Source organism: Lipophrys pholis, assembly GCF_963383615.2.
Source record: "Lipophrys pholis genome assembly, chromosome: 1".
NCBI classification, from domain to species: domain Eukaryota; kingdom Metazoa; phylum Chordata; class Actinopteri; order Blenniiformes; family Blenniidae; genus Lipophrys; species Lipophrys pholis.
The window spans coordinates 44,309,114-44,332,656 of NC_137635.1; the positions used below are offsets into that span (position 1 = coordinate 44,309,114).

Consider the following 23,543-nt stretch of genomic DNA (forward strand, 5'->3'; position numbering starts at 1 on the left):
GTGCAGCGTCCACACATGCTGTGCTCGGATCAGAGGGTCTGCTCTTAGTGGCTTATGAAACATTATGTAACAGGAAGGTGATGTTGTGACAGCGGTTGGTCTGCTGGTAACGTGGAACTGATAGTCAGCTGCACTTTGTTCCGTTCCGACCCACAAACACACCGTCCTTGCAAGAGGTCATTGCTTTAAGGCTTATGAAAGGCCTATTTTAGCCCAAGCTGCCATCTGAGTCAGTGGAATAGAATTCCACAAGAACATCCTCTTTGATTTTCTCAAACATTTTTGTCCATAACACCCGATAAAATGTGGAGCTTTCCATGAGCGCCACGATATCTGATTAGCTGGGAATACTGTAGTTCACAAAGGAAACACGGTCACTCCTCATGTGGTGATTGATAGTTAGAATTCATTTCATTTTTCCGTAATAAACCCACCACATTTTTAGGAATTAGATGGAAAAGTTTGTTTGGTTGTTATATTTGCACAGCAGACTTTCTTTCAGGGCCCTTATCATGGGTCACATCCGACCACGTCACCATCAGGTGATCAGTGTTGAGTTTCCAAAGGCACCTCTTGGTAGACTGATCATGATTAAATCCAAATATAGAAAATCAGGAGTTTGAATCAACACAGAGTTTGATCTGTGAAAAATAAAGAAAACGAAGAATTTTGTTGAAAGCTTTAAAACATGTAGAAAAAAAAAAAAAAAGGTTCAATCCCTCATCTGTCCACATGTCGGTGTCCTTGAACAAGACGCTGAACCCCAAACTGCTCCCAGTGGATGGACTTGAGCTCCTTGCATGGCGGCCGCCTCCATTGATGTGTGAATGTGATTAACATTGTGAAACGCTTTGGGGACTGTCCAATCAGTGTAACGTGTCATATAAAGCTTTAAAATATTTATTTTCCTATTTCATTTTACTTGTGTAAAGTGGTTCAAAACTGATCTTGTGGTCAGTAATGCTTCAGCTCCCTGATCTACGGTGCAACAGCTTTGGGATAAAATGAAGTGTTTTGTTTGCATAATATTAAAAAAAACATCTTATGTTCCCTTAGAAACATAGAGGCTGCCGCCGTTGCCGTGGCGACCGAGCGGGGAGCCACTGTTGTTGCATCACCAGCAGCGCTCAGAGGGACGACGCGTCTCTTCACCTCCTGAGAAACGATGGAGTCGTCATGACAACACTTGCCTCCTCCCTGACCCTCCCCCCCTGAATTCCCCCTCCAGTACAAATGTTTGTTTTTTTTGGGACAGTACTCCTCCTGTTTTTACCTCTTGTATGCTTCTTTTTTTCTTTTTTCTTTTTTTTCCAGTCTCGTCCCCTGTGGTTTTGTTCGTGGTGTTATAGTCTCATGTCTCCAGACTCGCAGGCCTCGGTAGGTGCGTCTCTGCACTGAAAGAGCAGCACCATCAGACCTGTTGGTTCTTTTGAAGTCAGTTATTTGGCGATAGCGTAGCTTCAGGGAGCGACATCCTTTCCCCGCCCCCCCCCCTTCTATATAGTGAAGAACCAGCTCCAGTCAGGTGAGCTCAGTTCTGTAGATTCTATGCAATTTCCTCATCTTCCTCCTCCTCCTCCTCCAGTGTGTTCATTTACCTCTCAGTATGTGTTGACTCCAGGATGAGCCATGTGCTTGCACATAACCTGTATGTGTGTCTGTGTAATTGAGTTTCATGAGGTAATCATTCTTTTCTATGAGTTTTAGATGTGTTTTGAAGCTGTTTACGTATGTGTGTATGAGTGCGTGTGTGAGACAGTCCTTTTTTTTTTCTTTTCTTTTTTTTTTATTCCATCTTTTCCTAAATGAATACAGAAGCTTCAGGTGAGGAAACGAGTTTTACTGTAAACTCTGGATTTAGAACACCAAGTTAAAGTGGACAAAATGGATGATAAAGACTTTTTCTTCTTTCTTGTTTTCCTCTCAAACGCTGCACTTCCTGGTAGTTTTTTTTTTTTTTTTTTTAACCCTGTGTGTTCCAGACTCCACTTTTTGTACACTATCCATCATCTCTGGCCCACAGAGGATCATTGCTGTGGAAAATCCAGCCATAACTAGCTGCCAGTCACACGTTGTGTAACTTTACTGTCTCAGTTTTTCTTTTATTTTTTTAAAGGAACGAAGAAGGCTTTATTCTCCTTTCCTTTCTCCTGTGTGACATCAGAGCTGATCTGTGTGTTTCTAGAGAGGCTTAGCATCATTGGCTTGTGTTCAAACTTTGTTCTTTGGTCTAGATCAGAAAGAAATCGGCACATTCTACTTCTGTTGTGCTTCTACACTAACATTTGTTCAACATTTCCACATGTTTGGATCGTCATTCCGACCGCATCTATTCCATGAAGGTTGCTGTGAAACAAAGAGGTATTCATCAATACTCACACTTGTTTTCGATGGGCCACAGTCGAGGTGTGTGAATTCACACTTACACGCTCCACTAAATGTTTTCTTTTCATTAGAAGAGCCGAAAAAGATGTTTTTGTGTGTTCTTTTGTTAGGGGGTAATGAAAATGTGCGTACGTGCGTGCGTGTGTTTGTTTGTGTGTGTGTGTGTGTGTGTGTGTGTGTGTGTGTGTGTGTGTGTGTGTGTGTGTGTGTGTGTGTGTGTGTGTGTGTGTGTGTGTGTGTGTGTGTGTGTGTGTGTGTGTGTGTGTGTGTGTGTGTGTGTGTGATACATGACAACACACTAACTTGATTCAGTGGTGTCACAGTCCCTTGCTGTCTCCCATCTTCACTTACTGTATGGACCAGATTCTTTGTTCGGGATGCAAAACATTCCTGTGGTGTTCAGTAGCTGTTTTCTAGAAAATAATTACTTTTTTGTTTGTTCCTTAAAAAAAAACAAAAAAAAAAAATTATTTTTCTTTTTTTTACACTTTGTGACAATCTGTAAATTACAAAAGACGATAAGGGCCACCCGTGAAAAGTAAACCTTTTTTCTTAAATTCTGAGGTTAAAACCAGAATAAACATCCCCCCCCCCCCCCCCCCCCAATAATTCTGATTTTAATCTCAGTTTTGGTCTTTATTTTTTCTCAGAACTTTAACATTTTGAGTCAAAATTCTGTGAAAAATGAGCCAAACCATGTATAAATATATCGTGGCCCTAATCTTCCATAGTAAATTAATGTGAACTGTAAAAACCTTTTTCAAAGCTGAAGACTTCCCTTGATTTTTTTTGTTTAAAAAAGGGACATTTTTAAAAAGGACATGGGGGGGGGAAAACAACAAAAAAATTTCTGAATTTATTTGCAAAACTTCTTTTTTTTTTTTTTTTTTTTTTTTTTTTTTACACAAAGCCATGGATTATTGACAGGCAAGTTTAAGAAACAGATACATTTCTATTTTGTGGTAACACTATATGAAGTGTTGAACACTACACAACATTGGGAGGGGAGGGGGGGATAAAGCGGCAGCGTAGCCACGTGTCATGGCAGGAACCTCTGTGAAACGCCCTGATCACAAGTCACGACGGCTCTCGGAGGTCGTGTGCCTCGCAGTGTGAACCGGCTCGACTCGTGACAGCGGCGATTAAATTATTTGTGAAGTACAGATGGATGTTCAAAGGTAATTTGAAGTGGCAAATGATTTCTGTAAAGGATCTTTTCTGGGAGCTGCAATAAAAGGTTTGGGACAACAAATGCGACGAGTCGGCTCATTTTGTAAAGTGTTTGGTGGCCTTGATGACGCTCCTCGGCCTTTTAGAGTCAGACGTATAGGCAGCAAACATCATTGTTCACTGCATAAATGGGATTTACTTCATAAAATTCAAGTGATTGCAGTTATTAATGTTACTTAATATGCCCTGAAGTATATCAACTTCAGGCTCAATTCCGAATATTTATCAGTCATCTCCCAACAAGAATGTCTTTCTCACATGTTCCCTCTTTAACTATGAGTGTTTCTTTCAGGGTTCATCCTTTACTCCATCAACATGTGCTGGGTCAGTAAAATAAACAAGAATAGCCTACAAATGCAAATGTTTCCCTTTGTTTTAGTGAGAAAATGTACATCATGAAAAAGTCCACATTCATTTAGATATATTTTCTTAAATCTGGAACAAATTGGAATTCTTAGGTTTCAGCATTGATTTTTCATAGATTTTTTTTCAACAATTCATTCTGAGTTTTGTTGCATCTAAGTATGCAACTAATAACTTGATTTGACACATTCTCGAATATGTGAATGTCTCTGCCAAACTATTTCTCTTTTAATCACTGAGTTGCGTTTGCTGTCATTAAAGACGTTTTTCTCTTTGTAACTTAAAAGGGCCTGATCAAACCCTAAAAAAAAAAAAAAAGGTGAAATCCAATAATTGAAGCACTAATAAAAATATAGCATAAAAAGAAATTAAGCATAAAACAGTCACAGACCAGCCACAGTATATAATATCATACTCCTCAGTGACAGTGGAGCGCCTGTCATCATGAATTACCGGATCTTACCACTAGATGTCAGCCTATCTCAAATTAAAGACTCTCCAAGACTCAAAAACCAGTGAAGAAACGGACAGTCCGTTTAAAAGACCTTTGTCATTGTGAAATTCTCTGGGTTTATTTCCTAGTTCATGAAAAGTAATTTACTCAATAATTCTGTCAAAAGTAAGTTAACATGTGCAGTGCTCTCAAATCACAAATTCTAATGTAAATGGAAAACATGATGGCATTAAAAAAAACTTTTACAATCTGACATTTCATCTCTATGAAAACTTACAAAAGATTATCCTGAAGTGGAATATATCTTCTCATATGATTTAGAAAACGTTCAAAAGATTGCCAAAAGAAAATGTTCGGACAAGTCATAAAAGTTTTTGAAAAAAAAGACATTCAGTGTGATATTTACTTTTCAACACAGGCAAAAAGTTATATTCAGCTAATGATGTTAACATTTTCACAAACTGTGCAATTAAAACATAATAGTAGCTTAAGTTGATACACAAAAGAGGAATAATAACGAAAAGTAGTCAAAGATATGATTTGGCAATGCATGTAATCTACTATTGACTGAGATATACATATGAGATATTGACTTTCTAAATAATTCCTGACTATTTTCAAATTCACATTAAAGCCAAAATTCCGTCACAGAACTCACGATTCTTATTTTAATCTCAGAAGGCAAATTTTCTTACCCTCAAGATTCTCAAATTTTCGAAATGACCTTTTTTTTCTGCAGTATTTTGAGATTAAAGTCAGAATGTTGACTTTAACCTCTGAATGTTTTCCACCGAATTCAATCTCTCAGTGTTTACTGGGATTAAAATCAGAACCTGTAATTTGAGATTATCAATCTCGGAGTTCTGCCCTGTGTTTCCTCCGACCTGTGCCCCGGGGCAGTGGGCAGCCCCCCACCCCTCCGTCACCCCCCGGCCCCTCCTCCCTCCTGCCCCTGCCCCTGCCCCTGCCCCGGACCGGGGCAGCAGCCCGTCATTGTGACCCCGGCTGGGAGCGGGGGGCAGACCGGCACAGCCTCTTCGGGCTTCACTCCACACAGAGCAGCAGTGGAGCGACTCCGGCAGCCGTGGCGGCCGCCTTTCAGCCTCCCACGTCCCGCCTTCAGTCTCCAGTACGGCTCCGCCGATGAGCCCAGCCGCCATCACTCGCCGCTCCCTCACACCTCCGCCGTCCCGGTCCCCGCCGCCTTGCTTCTGAGCGCCGAACTCCGGACTCCCGCACCAGCTACCGAGCGCTGCCTCACCCTCCGGTTCTGAATGACGGGCGGCCGCTTCGACTTCGACGATGGGGGCACGTACTGCGGGGGCTGGGAGGAGGGCAAAGCCCACGGCCACGGCGTGTGCACCGGGCCCAAGGGGCAGGGGGAGTACTCCGGCTCCTGGTCCAACGGCTTCGAGGTGGTGGGCGTCTACACCTGGCCCAGCGGGAACGTGTACCAGGGCTACTGGGCGCAGGGGAAGCGGCACGGGCTCGGCGTGGAGAACAAGGGCAGGTGGATTTACCGGGGAGAGTGGACTCACGGCTACAAGGGCCGCTACGGGGTCCGGCAGAGCCTGAACACACCGGCCAGGTACGAGGGCACCTGGAGTAACGGGCTGCAGGACGGCTACGGCGTGGAGACGTACGGGGACGGAGGTGAGAGGTGGGGTGGGGTGAGGTGGGTATGGGGGGGGTGTTTTAAAAATGTTTTCAACTCCACTTCATATCACCATTAGTAAAGAGACTGTTGGTGATCCTAAAACATTCTAATCAATCAGGAGGAATTTGATATTTTTAATTTTCAGCTTTTTTTTTTTTTAAATTTAAAACAAGTTTTGGAATTGTTTTCTCTCTCTGGGACTTCAATCTGGGACTACTGATCTTTTTTTCCCATAAATTTCAGAGTCAGACATTCTTACTGACATAATAGTCAGAATCTTAACATCACAGGAGTTTCGATTTTGTAGAGAACTATTTAAAAAAAGATTTTGAGATTAAAGTCAGAATCTTCAAATTAATCTCAGATTTAGATTATTTTGTATGATTTTTATATTTTTATTTTTTCAGAAAATATGATGACATCTCAGAATTTTGATCGTCGTGGTTGTTTTTCCAGGGAGAAGAATCAGACTTAAAACTTTTGACTGTTTTTCCCGTCTGAATTCTGATTTCCATCTTAAAATGCTCACTTTTTCCCTCGGAATTCCTAAATTACATTTAAATTCCAGAGGAGGGGTACACAAAATCTAAACTGTATAACAAATGTCTTCAAATGTAATTACACATCAACAATTATAAAATAGACTGTTATACTTTTTGGAAGAAGACCTCTGATAAACAATTTGGATATTAACAGTACATAAATACAACAGTATATAATATATACCTGTCTACCAGGTATTAACGATTTGGACTCATTTATATCACAAGACTCCAGATTTATACAGACACACTGTCATTCATTCTCTCTAACCAGAGGGATTATTATGGTTTATTTAATGCACCTTATTGTTTCATTTAGCTATATTTAACAAAACTGTACTTCATGATGCCTGGAATGAAAAATCATATAAATCCCACATTTAATAAAAAAAATAAAAAAACCACAAACAAGAACTGCTGATGTTTTGTTACTTTCATCCATTTAAGCCATCTTTATCATGGATTGTTGGTTTATTTGTTTATTTGTTTGTTAGCTTTAGATGATTCTGGTGTTTGAACTGTTGAGCTCAGTTCGCTCTTTTAGCCATTTGAGTTTCTGTTTTCTGATATTTGAACTGTTTTTTTAACCTGTTGAAGTTGTTAAAGCAATTTCAACAGTTTTAGCATATTTTAGTATTTTAAGTTCTTTTAACCGTTTTGGTTCTTTTAGGAGGTTTAGACATTTGAGGCCCTTTTACATGACAACGTTTCAAGTGAAAACACAAAATTATAGCTTTTTCGTTTTGGGCAGGATTCACTTTTACACGGCAACGTTTTGAAAACGATATCCGTTTACACGGAAACGGCAGAAACGCTGAAGACGGTGTAGTTAGCATGCAAGGCCAGGAGTTGGCGCTGTTGGTTGTTTGTGTAAATTGTCTGTGGACAGACGGCAAAGTTGGATTTTACGATCACTGCATTGGCTCCCTGCATTTCAGGATTGATTTAAGTTTTTATTATTAGTTTTGAAATGCCTTAATGGTCTTGGGCCTTCATATCTTCTCGAATTGCTTTTACAATATGAGTCCTCGCAGTCCCTGGGGGTCCTGGTGTCAGGACCAGGACCTATGGTGAGGCCTCGATCTGTCACGATGGTTCCATGTTTATGGAAGAGCCTGCTGAAGGGCCTCAGGACCACAGAGACTGTTGGTGTTTTTAAAAACAGGCTCAAGACCCACTTTTTTAACTTAGCTTTTAATTAATTTAGAAAAAATTCTGATGTGACCAATGTTTTAGTTTAATTTCTTTTAGTTTATTTAGCGATTCATCGGGGGCCGTCCGCATCGGGAGTTGTGTCTGGTCTGCCTGTAGGGGGCGTCGTCCTGGGGACCGTTCTGGTGGTGGGAGCTCTGCCCTGTGGTTCGCTGACCGTGGCGTGGGATCCTGTTCGGCGATGTGGCGGGGCCCCCTGTAGCTGTGGACTGTGGCTCCTCTCGATGTGGTCAGCCCCCTAGGATGGTGTTTTCTCTCCTGGCTCATCAGTGCTCGGCCGCTGTTACAGCTGTTTTTATGTTTTGGTAGCGGGGCTGAGCTTTGTTTATTTGTTTGTGTGTGTGTGTGTGTGTGTGTGTGTTGGGGGGGTTACGTACAGCACTTGGTACAACAACTGGATGAAGAGAGCTATATGAATAAAATTTGAAATGTTACGTTTCCCCCCATTTCCATGGAGACAGAGTTGGAGCCTTTCGGGAGCCTTTTTAAAATAGTTTGCGTTTTCAGTGTCTCCGAGCACCATCGTCATGTAAACCGACACCCAAAAACACAATGTAAGTTTTCTCTATTCACGTGAAAACGTTGTTACGTAAACAGGGCCTGAGCTGCTCCAGCTCACCGAGCCATTCTTCAAGAGTCCCATTTTTTTCAGAGTTTGTGGGAAGGGATAAGAGTGAAATTGAGAGTGAAAGCTCCGCTGAGCCACTGAAGAGGTGTTAAAAAGCATTTCTAGATTCAGACCTCTGTAAGAAAATGAACGTCTGCTGATGTCTCGGCCGTTATCGTTATGGTATTGTTATGGTATTTTTCAGAGGGAGGCCCTACTGTGCTCTAAAGCGCTGTGAATTGCCCTTTGTTTGAATGGTGCTCTATAAATACATTTGCCTTGCCTTGCCTTACAGTCTAAGCCTGGGCCATTGCAGATTACGAGATAAGACCTGTGTATTGAACCTGCACACCCGTATTTACCGAAGGTGGCGAATCCCTGCGTCCACGCTGTCATGAAAGTGCAGCCCCGTGCGACGACCTGTGTAGAGTACTGGAAGCGCTCGGGAAACTGAGGGTGTAACTCTGGACACATGTCACACAGCACTTCTTGGCTCAGCAACAGAAAAGGGAGGGAGCCGCAGCTGTTGCAGGGCTGAACCCCACCAAATAAAAATAGAGGATACACCGTCAGCGCAGACAACACAGTCATTTCCACTCTGCGCGGGACGGAAACGTGTCTGACGGCAGAGACCAATTTGGGCCAGCACATATTCACGCATTATGCAAGCAGGTGCGGTGGATGTTTGCGCGTCAAGACAAGTCCAACAGCGATGGTTTTGCTCTGGTTCGAGAGAGTCAACTGACTTTATTCAACAGCTTAGCATGAACCACACTCAACTGGGGATTGTTCACGTGGTTCATAGTGACCAAACAGTGTCATTGTGGATGGAAATGAAGCGTCAAGACCATGATTAGGTTTTTATTTACTGTTGAGACACGTTGAATCAGGATGCAGCCGTTGTATCACTGTACATGGTGTCGTAAAGTTTTGCAGAGAGAGAACCAATATTTTATTGTCAGTATGAAATATTTTACATTGTTGAGAAATAAACATCTTGGCTTTACGAGATTTGGCTTTGGAAGACTGTAGTACTGTAATGATCTGGTATTGTCCAGCATGTAGCCGATCACATACCGTATTTTCCTGACTATAAGTAACCTAAGTTAAAGTGGTATCTGTTGAAAAAAAAAAAAGTACACCCACAATATACATATCCTAAGGGACTGACAGAATGATAATAAACTATGTTTCCTTGCACTGTTCATTAACTGCGAATTCAAGATGACGGTGTTTATATGATATGATGATAAAAACTGATTTAATGGAACTAACTCACAAACATTGGGTGATTATATTATGGTAGTTTAAATTAGAAGCAGGAGGAAGAACACTGTTCAGATTTAAGATTTAATAAATCTTAAAAGACATTACTGTCGTTATATCATGTGTTGAAATACACAGCGTTATCGTGTGAATTAATCACAATCTCTTTCATATTTGAAGTCCTGTCATTTTGAGCTATGTTTCCATGGAAACATAATGTATCGTAGTTGGCCTATCTGGATATTCTCCATAACGATAAGGGCTCGTTTACATGACCGCATTCTAAATTGGAAAGGTAAAACTTTCCTTTCCTTTTTGAAAAGGCTCCTTTCCCGTGGAAACGGGCAAAACATAACTTTTTGAAACGCCGCTACGGCGCATGCTCACCACGGCGCATGCTCACCACGGCCGCAGTAAATAGCTCGTCTGGACATGTGCGAGTCGCTGGACAATAACAACAATGGCGGCCTCCAGAATGTCACCACTCACACTGGGCTTACATTTGTGATATATTGTGCAGCTGTAGTCTCTGTGGCCTTCAACTGTCATGGCAGTTGTTTTTTTGTTTTTTTTTTAAGAATCCCTTATCAGAATTTGTCCTGACTGCATGTGCATTACAGTATATGTTCTGTTGGGATGTTTTTTTTTTTTTTTTTATCTTGTCAAATATCTCCGCACTCGATCCTCGAAACAAGAGTCGACCGTGTGTCCGAAGCCTTTGGGTTTTAGCGAATGTTCATTTCAGATAAGACCACCCATCAATTCAGATGTGTTGTTGTTGTTGGTGCTATGACTCTGACAATAAAGTGGTTGTTGTTGAAGAAAAGAGTGATAACATGTGTGTGCCATCACTGAGTGGGCAGCATCTGCACAGTGAAGCTTGTGTACCAAAAATGAGGTTTCTGGTCTGATTATTGAGCTTGTGTGAAAAGTTGTTGTTTTTTCTTTGTTTTTTTTTTTTAAAACAAGGGAGGAAGATTTCTATTTTCTACAATATCGTGTAGGCGTGGACTCGTCCTCACTGTAATAATGTGTTCATATTGTATGTGAGACTCCTACACAGCCACAATATAAATGAAAAGATGAAAGCATCAGATTTTTCTCGAGATTTTTTCCATTTCAAGTTGCAGTTGTTGTTTCCAAAATAAAGAACTGAACTTCGTTTTAATTGATTATTTCAGAGTTGTTTTTGGTGTTGTTATAAAGAACATTCACATTTATGGGGACTTTTTTTCAGATATGATTAAAACAGTACTCTAAAATATGAGGAGATTAAGTCATGGTCATGATTGACCACCACAAATAATGAACGGTTTCCACCTACAGTCATCATGGAGAGCTCGTGTACTATTCCCAGTGACTCTTACAACTACCAAGTCTCGGGAGAATATGAGCCGGGAGTCATGGCATTCTGGAGGCTGCCATTGTTGTTATTGTCCATGTACTCAAGTATGTGCCGAAGAATGATTTACTACGGCTGTGGTGCGCGGTCGCAGCATCTTAAAAAAAAAGTTGCTTTTTTATTATGGTTCATTCTGAAATATTACACGACTGTCCTGAAGTGAAGGCTATTCCTTCAGATTTATCTGCATTAATATTGATGTTTTTGTGCTTTGGTTGGATTCATGCTTTCATATAAGCTCATTTTAGGATAATTAAACCACATTTGCACTGTGGTCATGTGCAGCTCCAACCAGCAGTGTTTCAGTCATTATTTTATCTTTTTTTTTGCTTTTTGTGCTTGGGTGCTTCTGACTTCCAGCCAGCAAGGTTGAACGCATGGAAACATAACTAATTGCACTTCAGTCAATGTTTAAAATCTGAGATATGTTGTGCAGACTTTGGCTGAACATATGGATCCCCTGATTCCACCTGTTATAACGTATTGTCAAAGTGCTCATGACAAGTCCAATTAAAGAACCTCCAGTTGAGATTTGCTATTGAACGACTTAAACACAGATGCAAATATTCATGCAGGTATTTTATTTTATTTTTTCACACTGTGATGTTTAGATTGCGTCGCTCTAAAGTGGCTTCTTTGATGTAGAAGTGCAGAAGAAGGCGATTACCACATTCTGTTCTGTTACGTGACGTCTGCTGCTCGCCAGCAGTTTTGAGATTTGACCCCTGCCCCCAAATGAGAAATCTTAAACTTCTACTGATTTCACTATATCATTATCAAGTGCTCTTATACGTTTTACCCACAGATTTTAAAGACTTATACAATAAGTTAAGTAAAGAGGTGTATTTTGTAATGTTTCACCAGGTCCTCCTGCTCCCAGGAGCTACTTTTAGTTTCTTCTGGTTATATGAAACCATTTCCTTTTCCAAGCCAAAGGGCCTCTGTCTCCTACTCTTTCCATCTTTAGCACTGCCCAGCACCTTGATGCGCTGGCAGTTGGTCCGTCTTACTTCATCAGAATCTTCTCCGGAAGCACATTAGGACAGAGCTCGGTTTAACTTATGTCTCAAAGACCTGATATTCACAGTTTTCACCAAATGAAATGTGTCAGGAGGTGCAAGATGTTTAATCTTTAAAAGACTCCGTTTGCGGGACGTTTCAAGTTTGTGTTTCAGAAAAGTTTCACATTCACACTGGAACATTTTGAAAACAATGTCCATATATACTACCAATAAAAAAATGATATTTTATTAAATAAGAAATATTAGTCATTCAGAAATTGACAAAATTTGAACAATTTGAACAAGTGTCACATTTGTATTCACATATTATAAGTTATTATAAACGTTTCTTTAAAAGAACCAATATTGAATATTATGAAAGTGTTTCGTCACCATAAGGTTTTGTGAAACCTGCAGGGAGCCACTATGGAAAAGCGAAAGAGCCACGTGTGGCTCCAGAGCAGCAGGTTGCAGACCGATGGGTCTTTAGCGACTCTGATTATTGTGTGTTTGATCGTGTGTCTTTCTGTGTTTGCACTGTGACCGATCACTTGTCTGAGGTGTATTTTTTTTCTAGGAATCGCCTCTACTCCTCACTAAACCTTTCTCTGAATACAGCAACTACATGAAAACAGATGTTTTTGTACCTTCTTACTAAGGCCTTCTTCACACAACATTGGGTGAATTGAGTGTTGTAGGTGCTCGGAGCCACTGAAAACACAACTTTCTGAAAACACCTCCCAAGGTGGAACTTTTTCGAAAATGCTCCATCTGCACGGAAATGGGGGGAAATGCGATTTTCTGAAAACGCCCGTACTCCGTCTCTCTGTCTCTGTGTTGATGGTGGAAACGCTGCCACTGTGCGTGTGCATCGCGGCCATTGTGAAAAGTTCTGATAGTAGCTGGACAGTAACAACAATGTTTGCCTCCAGAGTGTTGTGACTCCCAGTCCATGTTATTCTGGGACTTGGTAGTTTTAGAGTGGAGAGTCATCCGGAGTAACAATCCTTAGTCGTCTGTCCTTACGAACGTCTGTTTACTCGCCATTGTTAATGTTTATAGCATATTAACTCTGTGAGCAAAAGTTTGTGGTTTTTTCACAAAAACAACAAACAGCACCCACTAGTGGCCCTACATGAAAACTACATCATTTTGAGCGTTTCTGCCATTTCTGTGTAAACAGACATAATTTTTGAAACGTTGTTGTTTAAATTAAAAGACAAAAATTATGCGTTTCCCCTCGAAACGTCAAGTGGACAAGGCCTAACTAACTCAGAGTTTAATAAACTACTGTGAATTAATTACATATTCTTGTGAACGATTAATCATATTTCATCAAACTACCATATGAAAAAAAAAAAGTCCTAGAAACATTTAATGGACTTGTTTTTTCCTCATTTTGCTTTTTTTCCCCTCATTTTTAAACCAGCTGTTGTTCTTTAAGTGGTTGAAACCAAAACCACAGTGGGAAGCACATTTTTAAGTCAATTTTTCTCCGTTTAAATACAAGTGCACATAACTCCAGATATACAGAGAGCTTTGACCTTCACTAATCCGTGAACGAATGGATAAAAAGTATCTTCAAATGCCTCTTTGGGAGACACAGAACAAGCAGTTGCTGCAAGTCTTGATAGAAAATGGTGCAGACCTCGTCACACTGCCTGTGGCGCTCAGCACAATACACACTCTTAATATTCTTAAAAATGAATCAGCACCTGCCTTTAAACAAAGCTCTTTGCACTGACTCATTTTAACTCAGTCTGAATGTGTTATTATTATTTATTTAATGATAATTAATTCATTTTAATTTTCTGTTTTACGCTGCATTTGATATATGAAGATCTAAAATTTTTATTTCCGTAAATACATTTTGTTTTTGATTTCTATTCTTTTTTAGGATTTTAGGCCACGTGTATGCATAAAATGTGCAATAGAAACAATCTGAAGTGAAGTTTTTGCATTTCCCAATTATTATGACAGTTGACCTCCTATGTCTGTATTTTATATGACATCCACAAGACAATATTTAACGATGTGACTGAATATGACTGATAGGGCTGCAGTAGATTCATATTTTTTTTAAATTGTAATCATTGGTTAAACTTGAACAACCAGCTTTGGGGAAAAAGGATAGAAATATGCTGTATTTCAAACTGAACATAAATTGTGCTTCTTCTTTTATAATGCGCATTGAAGTTTAACCACATTTTAAAGAAACCCCTCAAGCTATTAAAAATCCAATTCAAACTGTGGGAATTACATTTTTTGGTTTGAATTAAACCACTTGCACGGCGTCCTCAGTGCCATTCAGTGCGGAGGGCTTATTCCACATAGTAAGGTAACCACTTGAAGTTATGTATGGCCGTCCTGCAGACTTCCCAGTGTCTCAAGTTACTTCAATCTTTTAAAATAGCACATTCTCACATTCTACAGCCGAAGCCATCCGGGCCAGAGCCTGAGCCCTCCTAACCAGGCCACCGAGCTAACTCTTTTATCACAGAATGACGTGCGCTGCTGCTGCGGCTGCTGCTTGTTTTACAGTCACAACTGTCATATGTTGAAACTGTGGAAATGTGATCTGAGCACAGGCAGATAAAAACATACAGGTGTTCTTATTTTAGTTTAAATTCAAGGCTGAGACCCTTGGATTTCACCAAAGCACAGAATACAGTGCAGGTCACTCACACAGTGTTTTCACCTTTCCGTGTTATTAAAGGCTATTTGACTTATAAAGACTTATTTCATTTTGGTAAGTAATATAAATAAACACTAGTATATGTTATTTTTTATAAAGTCTGTTGGAAAGTTTGAAACTGGCCAAGATGACTTAGTGTTTTACAATTAATCGTTAAAACTCTTAATGGGATAAAATTCTGAGTGGATTCCCTAAAAAAATTAAAATAAAAAAAGCTCACACAATAGATTATTCAGTATGTGGTGCTCGCGTCCTGCACAAAATGTGTATTTTTCAGAAAAGATGTGTGCAATAGCATGTGAAATAAACCAGTAAAAAGGCAGGTTACAATAAATGATGAAGTGCTATCGAGTACAAGAGAATATAAAAAAGGAACTGCAGGTATTTAGACATGTTCCAGAAAATAATAGATTGGTTTTATTTATTTTCTGCATATTCTAGATGCATGTTGCTGACACATGTCGCTTAGTTCACAAAATAATATGTGAATAGTTTAAAGCCCCGTTTAAATGACAATGTTTTCTATTGAAAGCAGAAAACTTTCGTTGTGTTTTTGGTTTCTGTTTTCGTGACAACGGTGCTGGGCTCCACTGAAAACGCAACTTTTTCAAAAACTTTCCGATTCCGTCTGCATGGAAACAGGCAAAAATGCAACTTTTCTAAAATGCTGCTCCCGCTGTGCACCATGGCCCTAGTCAAAAGGTCTTACAATAACAACAATGGTGGCCGCCAGAGTGTCATGACTCCCAAGTCCAGATTCTCCTGGGACTTGGTAGTTTTAGAGTTGAGTCGCCCGTAAAATAACAATCCAACTTGGTCGTCTGAATTTCTGAGATGAAAATACAAAAATTACGAGTTTTCCCTTAAAACGTTGTTTTGTAAACGGGGCCCAAGTCAGGCAAAGTAACAAGTTACCCTTTCGAGAGTATCCGCCTCCACTGGCCCACATTCTGCTGTACCGGCGCCACCTGGAGGGAAATTGTTCAATGTATGTTGCCTTGGTGGTCTCATAGGCAGGATGACACGCCAGCTACATGTGATGAATGTTGTTGTTGAAAAGTCATTCAAAAGCTTCAAAATACTCCATCTCAAATGAGTCGGGTGGCAGAAAAGATGATACACTATGGGGAGAGCAGGTGGAAGTCGAGCATTTCACCCACAGCAGGAGGGAAGCCAGAGAGGCAGGGGAACAAGCTGAGGACACTGGAGCCATACGTGGCCCCCACCAGCATCCTTAGTGACCCACAAGCCATTTCAAAAATGTATAAACAGGTTATACAAGAAGGAAAGTCATCATAACTACATATGAACTTGATGTACTCCTGATGTACTCCTGATGTACTTCTGAGCCACAATGCTTGCATACTGATGTTGTGCACATGCTTGGTTACACGTCTGCTGATGACTTTGACAATAGTTGCTTATGTTTTTAGTGTTTTTATTTGAAGACGTGATCTTAAAAACCTTTTTCATAATATGATCCTTGGGAAAAAAAGGGAGGGGGTTTGGAGGTTCAACTTGTATTCAGACCGATACGGTAGTGATCTGTTATTCCTATTCATTTAAGGTTTGGAAAATAAGTGAAAAACACAACAAGCGATAACATTAGAATCACGCTATTCACCCATACACTGATAAACAGCAGGATGGGTCCTTTCCTTCTCGATCATGATTTAAAAATGTTAAATCTTGCTTCATCAGACCAAATATCAAATTACACTTTTCCATCTGCATTGAGCTCAGATTCAGAGAAGACAGCAGCTTTTCTGCATTTATTTATAGATTTTTCTGGGTTAAGTTTTAATCAGCGTCTGTGAATGAACTGTGATCACAGACAGCGGTTTGCATTAATGATATGTAGTCATGTTTATTTTATTGCAGTGCTGCCTGAGGTCCAGTCACTACTGATTTTTAAGGTTATTTGTTACTGAGAAGAAGATTTTGATGCTATTATTCTTTAGTGTCTGTACTCCTGACCTCTGTGTAATGTACAAAGAACGTTGCAAATAAAAATATTGAGTGTTTACCATATATTGCTAAACTGGAGGGATGGGTTTTAATCTTATTCATGTTACAGGCCTTCAGGTAATTTGCATGAGGTGTCCCTGTTCCTGTTTAAAAGCTCTCTTTTTGGGATTTGTTAATGAACTTGAGTCGACTAAACAGTGAAACTTCTGCATGTTAAAAAAAAGTATAGTCATTGAGGATTGATTAAATTAAGACTAGTTGACTGGCCTATTAAAACTGAAAAAAAAATTAGGTGACAGAGAAATTAGTCACCAGAATCATCCCTACTTTTAAGATTGAATGAATAAATAATTGAAAAATTCTTTAAAATAAATAATGTCCTTTCATCTTTTTTGGGACGAAAAAAATCTTTCATTTGCTTTTCACACAATTCAGTTCAATTCAACTTGATTTATACAGCGCCAAATAGAACACAGTCATTTCAGGGCACTTCTACATAGAAAACCCAACAATCCCACTAGATCTCCCATGTTTTTTTTATGGTACTTGGGTTTTATATGAAGATTTCCTATTCCAATTCAGTATGGTTATTCTGCATTGAGTAGTGCGTTACTTTAGCAGCCTTACCTCGCTTTGGATGAAATTGTCTCCGTATGTTTGTTATATCTAAGGTGACATGGATAAAATCCTTCTGAATTTGTGATAACGTGAGTTAAGTTCAGTTGACTTTAATATTATCTTGAAGCATTTTTCATTGTTTATTACATAGACGTAAACTTCCAGATCCCTCTGCCTGGTCTTTATTGGAGTAGTTTAGTGCTAACTATGGGTCAATGTTAAATAGAGATGGGGCTCAAACCACCAACTTTGTTATTGGATGTTGATCCACTCTACCGCCTGAGCCACAGAAGTATCAAAATAAACAGGAATATGACCTCTGACGATATGACAATAACCTTTTGCTTGTGTGCAAATTGCCTTGTTTGTATGTCCTATATCAAGTTAAAAAAAAAGAAGAAATTATATGATTCAAATTAAAACATTGATGTAATAAATGTTGAGCCTTGAAATTAGTTTTCATACGTTTTGATGTTTATTTCTAAATGGAAACCGGGACAAATGTAGTCATTATTCCATTTACTTCAAGGGATTTCAGCCAAGGAACTTAAACATGGTTGTGTTGCAGACAGGACGGTTGTTTTTTGAGTCTTTGACCTTTTTTTCTTTTCTCCTCTAGCTTACTATTAGTTATTAACTCTTTCTGCTCCTGGATTTCTTGCAGGTACGTATCAGGGACAGTGGACCGGAGGGATGCGCCATGGCTACGGCGTTCGTCAAAGTGTCCCGTACGGTATGGCTTCTGTCATCCGCTCACCCCTCCGCACCTCGCTGGCCTCCCTGCGCAGTGAACAGAGCAATGGTACAGTGTTGCGTGACAGCCTGTCCGACAGCCCTGCTGGCACACGTGGCGGCTTCGTGCTCAACTTCCACGCAGACGGAGAAGGTTCAGAGAAGAAGAAGGGTCTTTTCCGCCGTGGCTCAATTTTCGGTAGCCTTCAGCGACTTCGCAAGTCAGACTCGCGTTCATCCATTTCTAGCAAGCGCAGCTCAGCTCGCAGCGACACAACCATGAGCCGCATCAGCTCAAGTGACGCCAACTCTACCATCAGCTTTGGAGACGGAGACCCAGGTGACGACTACCTACCTCTGGAGGACAACGTGGACGCTACCACCACAGAATCCTACATGGGTGAGTGGAAGAATGACAAGCGCAGCGGCTTCGGTGTCTCAGAGCGGTCGAATGGCATGAAGTACGAAGGGGAGTGGTTAAACAATAAGCGCCATGGCTACGGCTGCACCGTCTTTCCTGATGGCACCAAGGAAGAAGGAAAGTACAAGAACAATGCGTTGGCTCGGAGTATCAGGAAGCATCTTATCCCAATGAAGAACACCAAGACCAAACAGAAAGTGGATCGTGCCGTCGAGGGAGCAGTGAGAGCAGCAGCCATTGCCAGAACCAAAGTTGAGATTGCCATCTCCAGGTAAATTGTCTTTGCATGAACATCGCTGGAAGCAAGTGGGCATTAACCACCCATGTGATCAAAGTTAGCTGAATCTGAATCTGAATTTCTGTCATAATTTCTGGTACTTTAAATTTTAAACTTCCGGAGGCCAGAGTCCTAGTGTGTTTGGTTGTCTTCAAACTTAATTTCATAAAAATATTTATTTTACTGTGCTAAAGTGGACATTCGTATCACCCCATTCTTTAGATGGTGTTTGCAGGTAAAAACTTCAGAGGAAATACTCCTCCAAAGACAGAGAAGCAGAAAACACAACATCAGCGCATTACATTTTTCACAAAACACTTGTGTGGTGCAAGCAAAGTGTATGTGGGTTGTGAGTCACCAGGGTGTACACATTTCTCTGCCTACTCATTATAACAAGAAAATCCTTCAGCACTTGATTTGAGCAATGCAAGCTTCGCTTCTCTAGTTGTTTTGGCACCACTACTACTCATCTATTCTAAGCATATGAAGATTGGCTGTTCCAGGTAGCGGGGACTCTGTCACCTAAAACTACGGATCTGCGTTAGTTTGTAATAGATATTGTTCCCAGTAAAGATGATCTATGTTATCTGAATGGCAATGGGGTTTGTATCAGTCTCTAATGAAGATGTTTCACAGTGGTGTGGAGTAGAGATGGTCTACTGAGGCCATGGTCTGTAATGTCAGTACTTGAGGTGGTCTCTCTGTCTTTATTATTGTCTTATCATGGTGGAAGGGCTAACATGGTCTTGTGATTCCCTGAGCTGTGTCATGGGGTTCAGTATGCTCCCGGTGGGTTCATCAAGGTGGACAAGTCTGCAGTGAAGACCTGGACAAACGTGTCTCAAAAGACAAGCTACGTATGTTGAAATCTGATGTGGGCACAACACCAAGTCCATCATGGGGGAGTGTTCCCCAAGCCATGTGGCATTGTGGGGCCCTGCTACAGAAACTGGTGCTTGAAACATGGGACATCACCTCATTGGGTGTAAAGAAGCCAGAGCTGATGTGAGGGGTTGAGAGGTAAAAGCCAGATTAATCTCCACACACATCACCTGTGGAACCAGATTCTTTAATAGGGGGATTGTCTCTTGGTGCAATTATTGGCCTTATTATCACTTACAGTATCTCAGCCTCTCTAGGAAAGTCTGTGCCCGGGTACTTAAAACTAAACTCCAACCAATAGACAAGTCTTTAATAGAACAGCGTGGATTATGTCCTGGCCATGGAACAACTGACCAGCTTCTCACACGCTTCCACATTATTGAGGAGCCATGGAAGTTGTGGACTTAAGAAGACTTAGAACCGTGTCAAGTGAAATGTCTTGTGGGAGGTTCTTCAGGATTATGGGATAGTGAGGCTGCTGTGGACCTTTCTGGCTTCTATATTTCTTGATTGAGAGCTGCCAGGATACAAATTTTTTTTGGACTTAGTTTTTGTCTCCGGTTCCTGTGTATTGACGACCAGCTGATGGAGGTTCAGGCATCTTATTAGGAAGGGCCATGGTTGTATTAGGGTCTACCAGCATGTCCAACTGGAAAGAAGGCCACCAGGTTACAGGGCGGCTATGGCTCCATTGGTGAAGTAATGGTCTCTCAATTGGAAGATTGCAGTTTTGAATCGCCATCTCCCCTTGTCTATCCACATTTCGAAGTATCCTTGAGCAAGTCTCGACCTCAAACTGCTCCCATTAGGATAGAGTGCCTTGCATGGCAGCCACAGCCATTGGTTTAGTGGCCCAATCACTTTGAGAAGCAGACTTGGGATCAGGAGTTCACAGGTTCAAATCACACAGCAGAGAGGTCATCACTGTGTGTCCCTGAGCAAGACCATTGACCCACATCAGCTCCTTAGAGCACCCTAGTATGGCTGCCACCCCATCCTAGATGCAGAAATAATGATGCAGAAAAAAGGAATCTCCCCCACACATCTCTACTGTCTGCAGTAGAGCTGTGTCAAAACTGCAGCTGTCCTGATTTACAGTTCCAGTGGGATTTATTTTCTGATAGGGGCAAATATGTGGTGAAGGTTCATTAATATTTGACACTTTCAGGGACAAATATGGAGTCCTCACAGAAGCCACACATCTCTTGCTTCAGTACAAACGGACATGCTCAGACAGTGAAATCCAGAGCAGTATGAGCTGGTGGTTGAGTGTAGGAAATGAGAGATGCAGTCTTTGAAGGTTGCAGTGCAGCTATAGATGTTGAAAGTTGGTCAGAGCTCAGGAACGCATGGAAGGGTTTTGGCTTGCATTATTTTTCCCCTCATCTGGGCGAACAACAGCAGGGAGGGTGTAGGAAAAGAGTGCAAAGACACAGAGAAAAAGAGTGGTGTGAGGTCAAGATAGTAGGTGGGTGGGCTGTAAAGAGGAGAAGGAAGTGGGCACATTCTTGGCAACAAATTCTGTGTGTGCAAATGTGAGTGTAGGAAGGTATTACATACTGCTATGGGGGCCTGAACATGTTTACACACTGACTTTACCTGGACTTGTGGTGAAAAGAAAAAAAAAGACAAAACAAGAGTCGAGGTTGAATAAGTCAGGAGGAAATGAATGTAAGACTGTAATGTCACCTAAAGGTATGGAAATATGACGTGGGTGTCTGAGTGAGTGAGAGTGTGTCAGAAGTAGTGCTTGTCTAAATAAGGCCAGGGAGGTGGACACTTCTCAACAGCTGACAGAAATACAGTCTTCCACAACACACACACACACACACACACACACACACATACACACACACACACACACTCACACACAAACGGTCATTCAGTCACTCAGTGGTGAGCTTTTTCTGGTGCGCATGCTGCTGACTTCTACACTTTGTTTTTGTTGTAGCTTCAGGGATAATTGCTCATTGCTTGTGTGTTTCACGTAGTCACACCACATAGACACTAAAAGGCTGGAAGGATATGTCTTGTTTGCAATGGAACATCACTGTTCGACACAGTTTTTGGGTCCTGGACCTGGATATTTATAAACATGTGAGCTCCACTAAGACCCCGTTTACACGACAACAAATACGATTGTGTCCGCAAACCTTTCCCCACTTCTGGGGGCTCCGCTTGGACGGCCCCATTGTGCAGATCCACTGTATCCGCAAAGTTTTTAATCCGGCTCTCAAGGTACAAAGATTCTTTCTCGGAGAAGATTTCCTCCTGCAGAGACTGTCGGAGGCTATGGAGCACTCTTACTGTGCATGTGCATCTCTCCACCTCCCTTCCGGTTGAAAATAGTTCCTTCTGCTCATGCGCATGTAAACAAACATGGCGGACCGTAGTGGTCCGTGTTTATAGTTTTATAGTCCATATCAGTAGTTTTATAGTTGAGACTCACCCCTGATAGCATCCGATTTATCATCAGTCCACACAAATTTTTTTTCACGTTTATAGTGTACTGTTCTCTGCACACGTCTCTGCGGTTTCTTTACTAAAACAAGCAACAGTGCCCTCCCGTGGCCCGGCATACTAACTACATCATTGTCTGTGTGTCCGCTGCTGCAGTGTAAACGCGCTCCTTTTTTTTCACAGACTTGCTGTTGCCACGTGAAATGCTGTTGTGTAAACGGGGCCTCAAACATTTTTCATGAATAAAACTTTGTTTGGGGTCCCCCCCTCTGTGTTTGCATACACTTGAAAGCTAGAAATAGCCATCTCCTCTGAGCTCTGTGTTCATCAGTCAGTACTGATCCAATACGCAGTTTGAGTTCAGATTTATAAGCGAAAGTCAACTGTTGTTTATGACTGAGCGACATAAGCACAAATAACACCTTTGCTAGTTTGAATATTTATTATAAACATGACATGTGAGCTCCCCATCTTCTTAACTACTTCATCCAGTGCAAGATTGCAGAGGACCGGAGGTGGTCCCTGGGGACTGGGTGAAGGCAGGCCACACCCTAGACAGAGCACAACGCAGAGAAGCACACGCACACACACACACACACACACACACACACACACACACACACACACACACACACACACACGCACACAGAGCTTCACACCAATTTAGAGTAATCAATTAACCTCACAAGCATGTTGTGGCTGTGGGGCCACTTGTGGCTCCAGAGCTGCAGGACAGAGAGAACTGGCCGAGAGCTAAAATATTGTGTGGGGGTTATTGTGTTGTTTTTACACCAATGAGTACAATGGAATGATGTGAAATGACACTGGCCGATTTGAGATATTTGTCTTCTATTACTTTTTGGTTAACTGAATTCATGCTGGTAAAATTGGTCAGCAGATGTAGGCGTGTATTGAGTCCATATATAGTAATATAGTAGGTGGTACTATCTGAATGTCATGTAAGTTAGTTTAGAAATATTTTCTACGGACTGTTTCTCCATCTTGGCCAATTACTGCACCCTACATCACCACAGTGCAACATGTGGTCAACTGAGAAGCAAAGCAACTATAGAGTATGAATGAAACGTTTTTTCTCGACAGTTAGGGGCAGTGAAAAGCTTCTCTGTGATCCAGATCAAGGATGGGTTCCTTGATCAAATGCTTTGTTGACTTTCTTGTTTTTGGTCATTTTTATCTTGATTTCTGTGCTTCTGATCTCTGTTATGTGGCTTCCAGGTATGAAATATTGTTGAAGTGAAATTCATTCTGCTTTTTAAAAAAGTAATCTAGTAAAAATGACTAGATTAGCACTACATTGTGTGCAGCAGCTTTCTGTGTCAACAACAGCCATATTATCTGTAGAGTTGAAAA

At 41.1% G+C, this 23,543-nt stretch overlaps 2 protein-coding genes across 8 annotated transcripts in view; both read left to right on the top strand.

Moving 5' to 3' along the window:
• The window catches only part of asph (aspartate beta-hydroxylase), a 30,250-nt gene extending 27,582 nt beyond the window's left edge, over window positions 1-2,668 (top strand). For all 6 annotated transcript variants that reach the window (XM_080484432.1, XM_080484434.1, XM_080484430.1 and 3 more), the window contains one exon: window positions 1,057-2,668. In XM_080484432.1, coding sequence (XP_080340558.1) covers window positions 1,057-1,064 — 8 coding nt within the window. In that variant the 3' untranslated portion in view covers window positions 1,065-2,668. The remainder of the gene's footprint in view (window positions 1-1,056) is intronic.
• Window positions 2,669-5,398: 2,730 nt separating this feature from the next.
• LOC308116051 (junctophilin-1-like) overlaps window positions 5,399-23,543 on the top strand; it is a 36,084-nt gene continuing 17,939 nt past the window's right edge. Inside the window, exons 1-2 of one of the 2 annotated variants that reach the window (XM_080474020.1) lie at window positions 5,399-6,085; window positions 18,065-18,824. In XM_080474020.1, the coding sequence (XP_080330146.1) occupies window positions 5,707-6,085; window positions 18,065-18,824 (1,139 nt within the window). In that variant the 5' untranslated portion in view covers window positions 5,399-5,706. The remainder of the gene's footprint in view (window positions 6,086-18,064; window positions 18,825-23,543) is intronic. The other variant, XM_080474019.1, reaches the window with a different exon arrangement.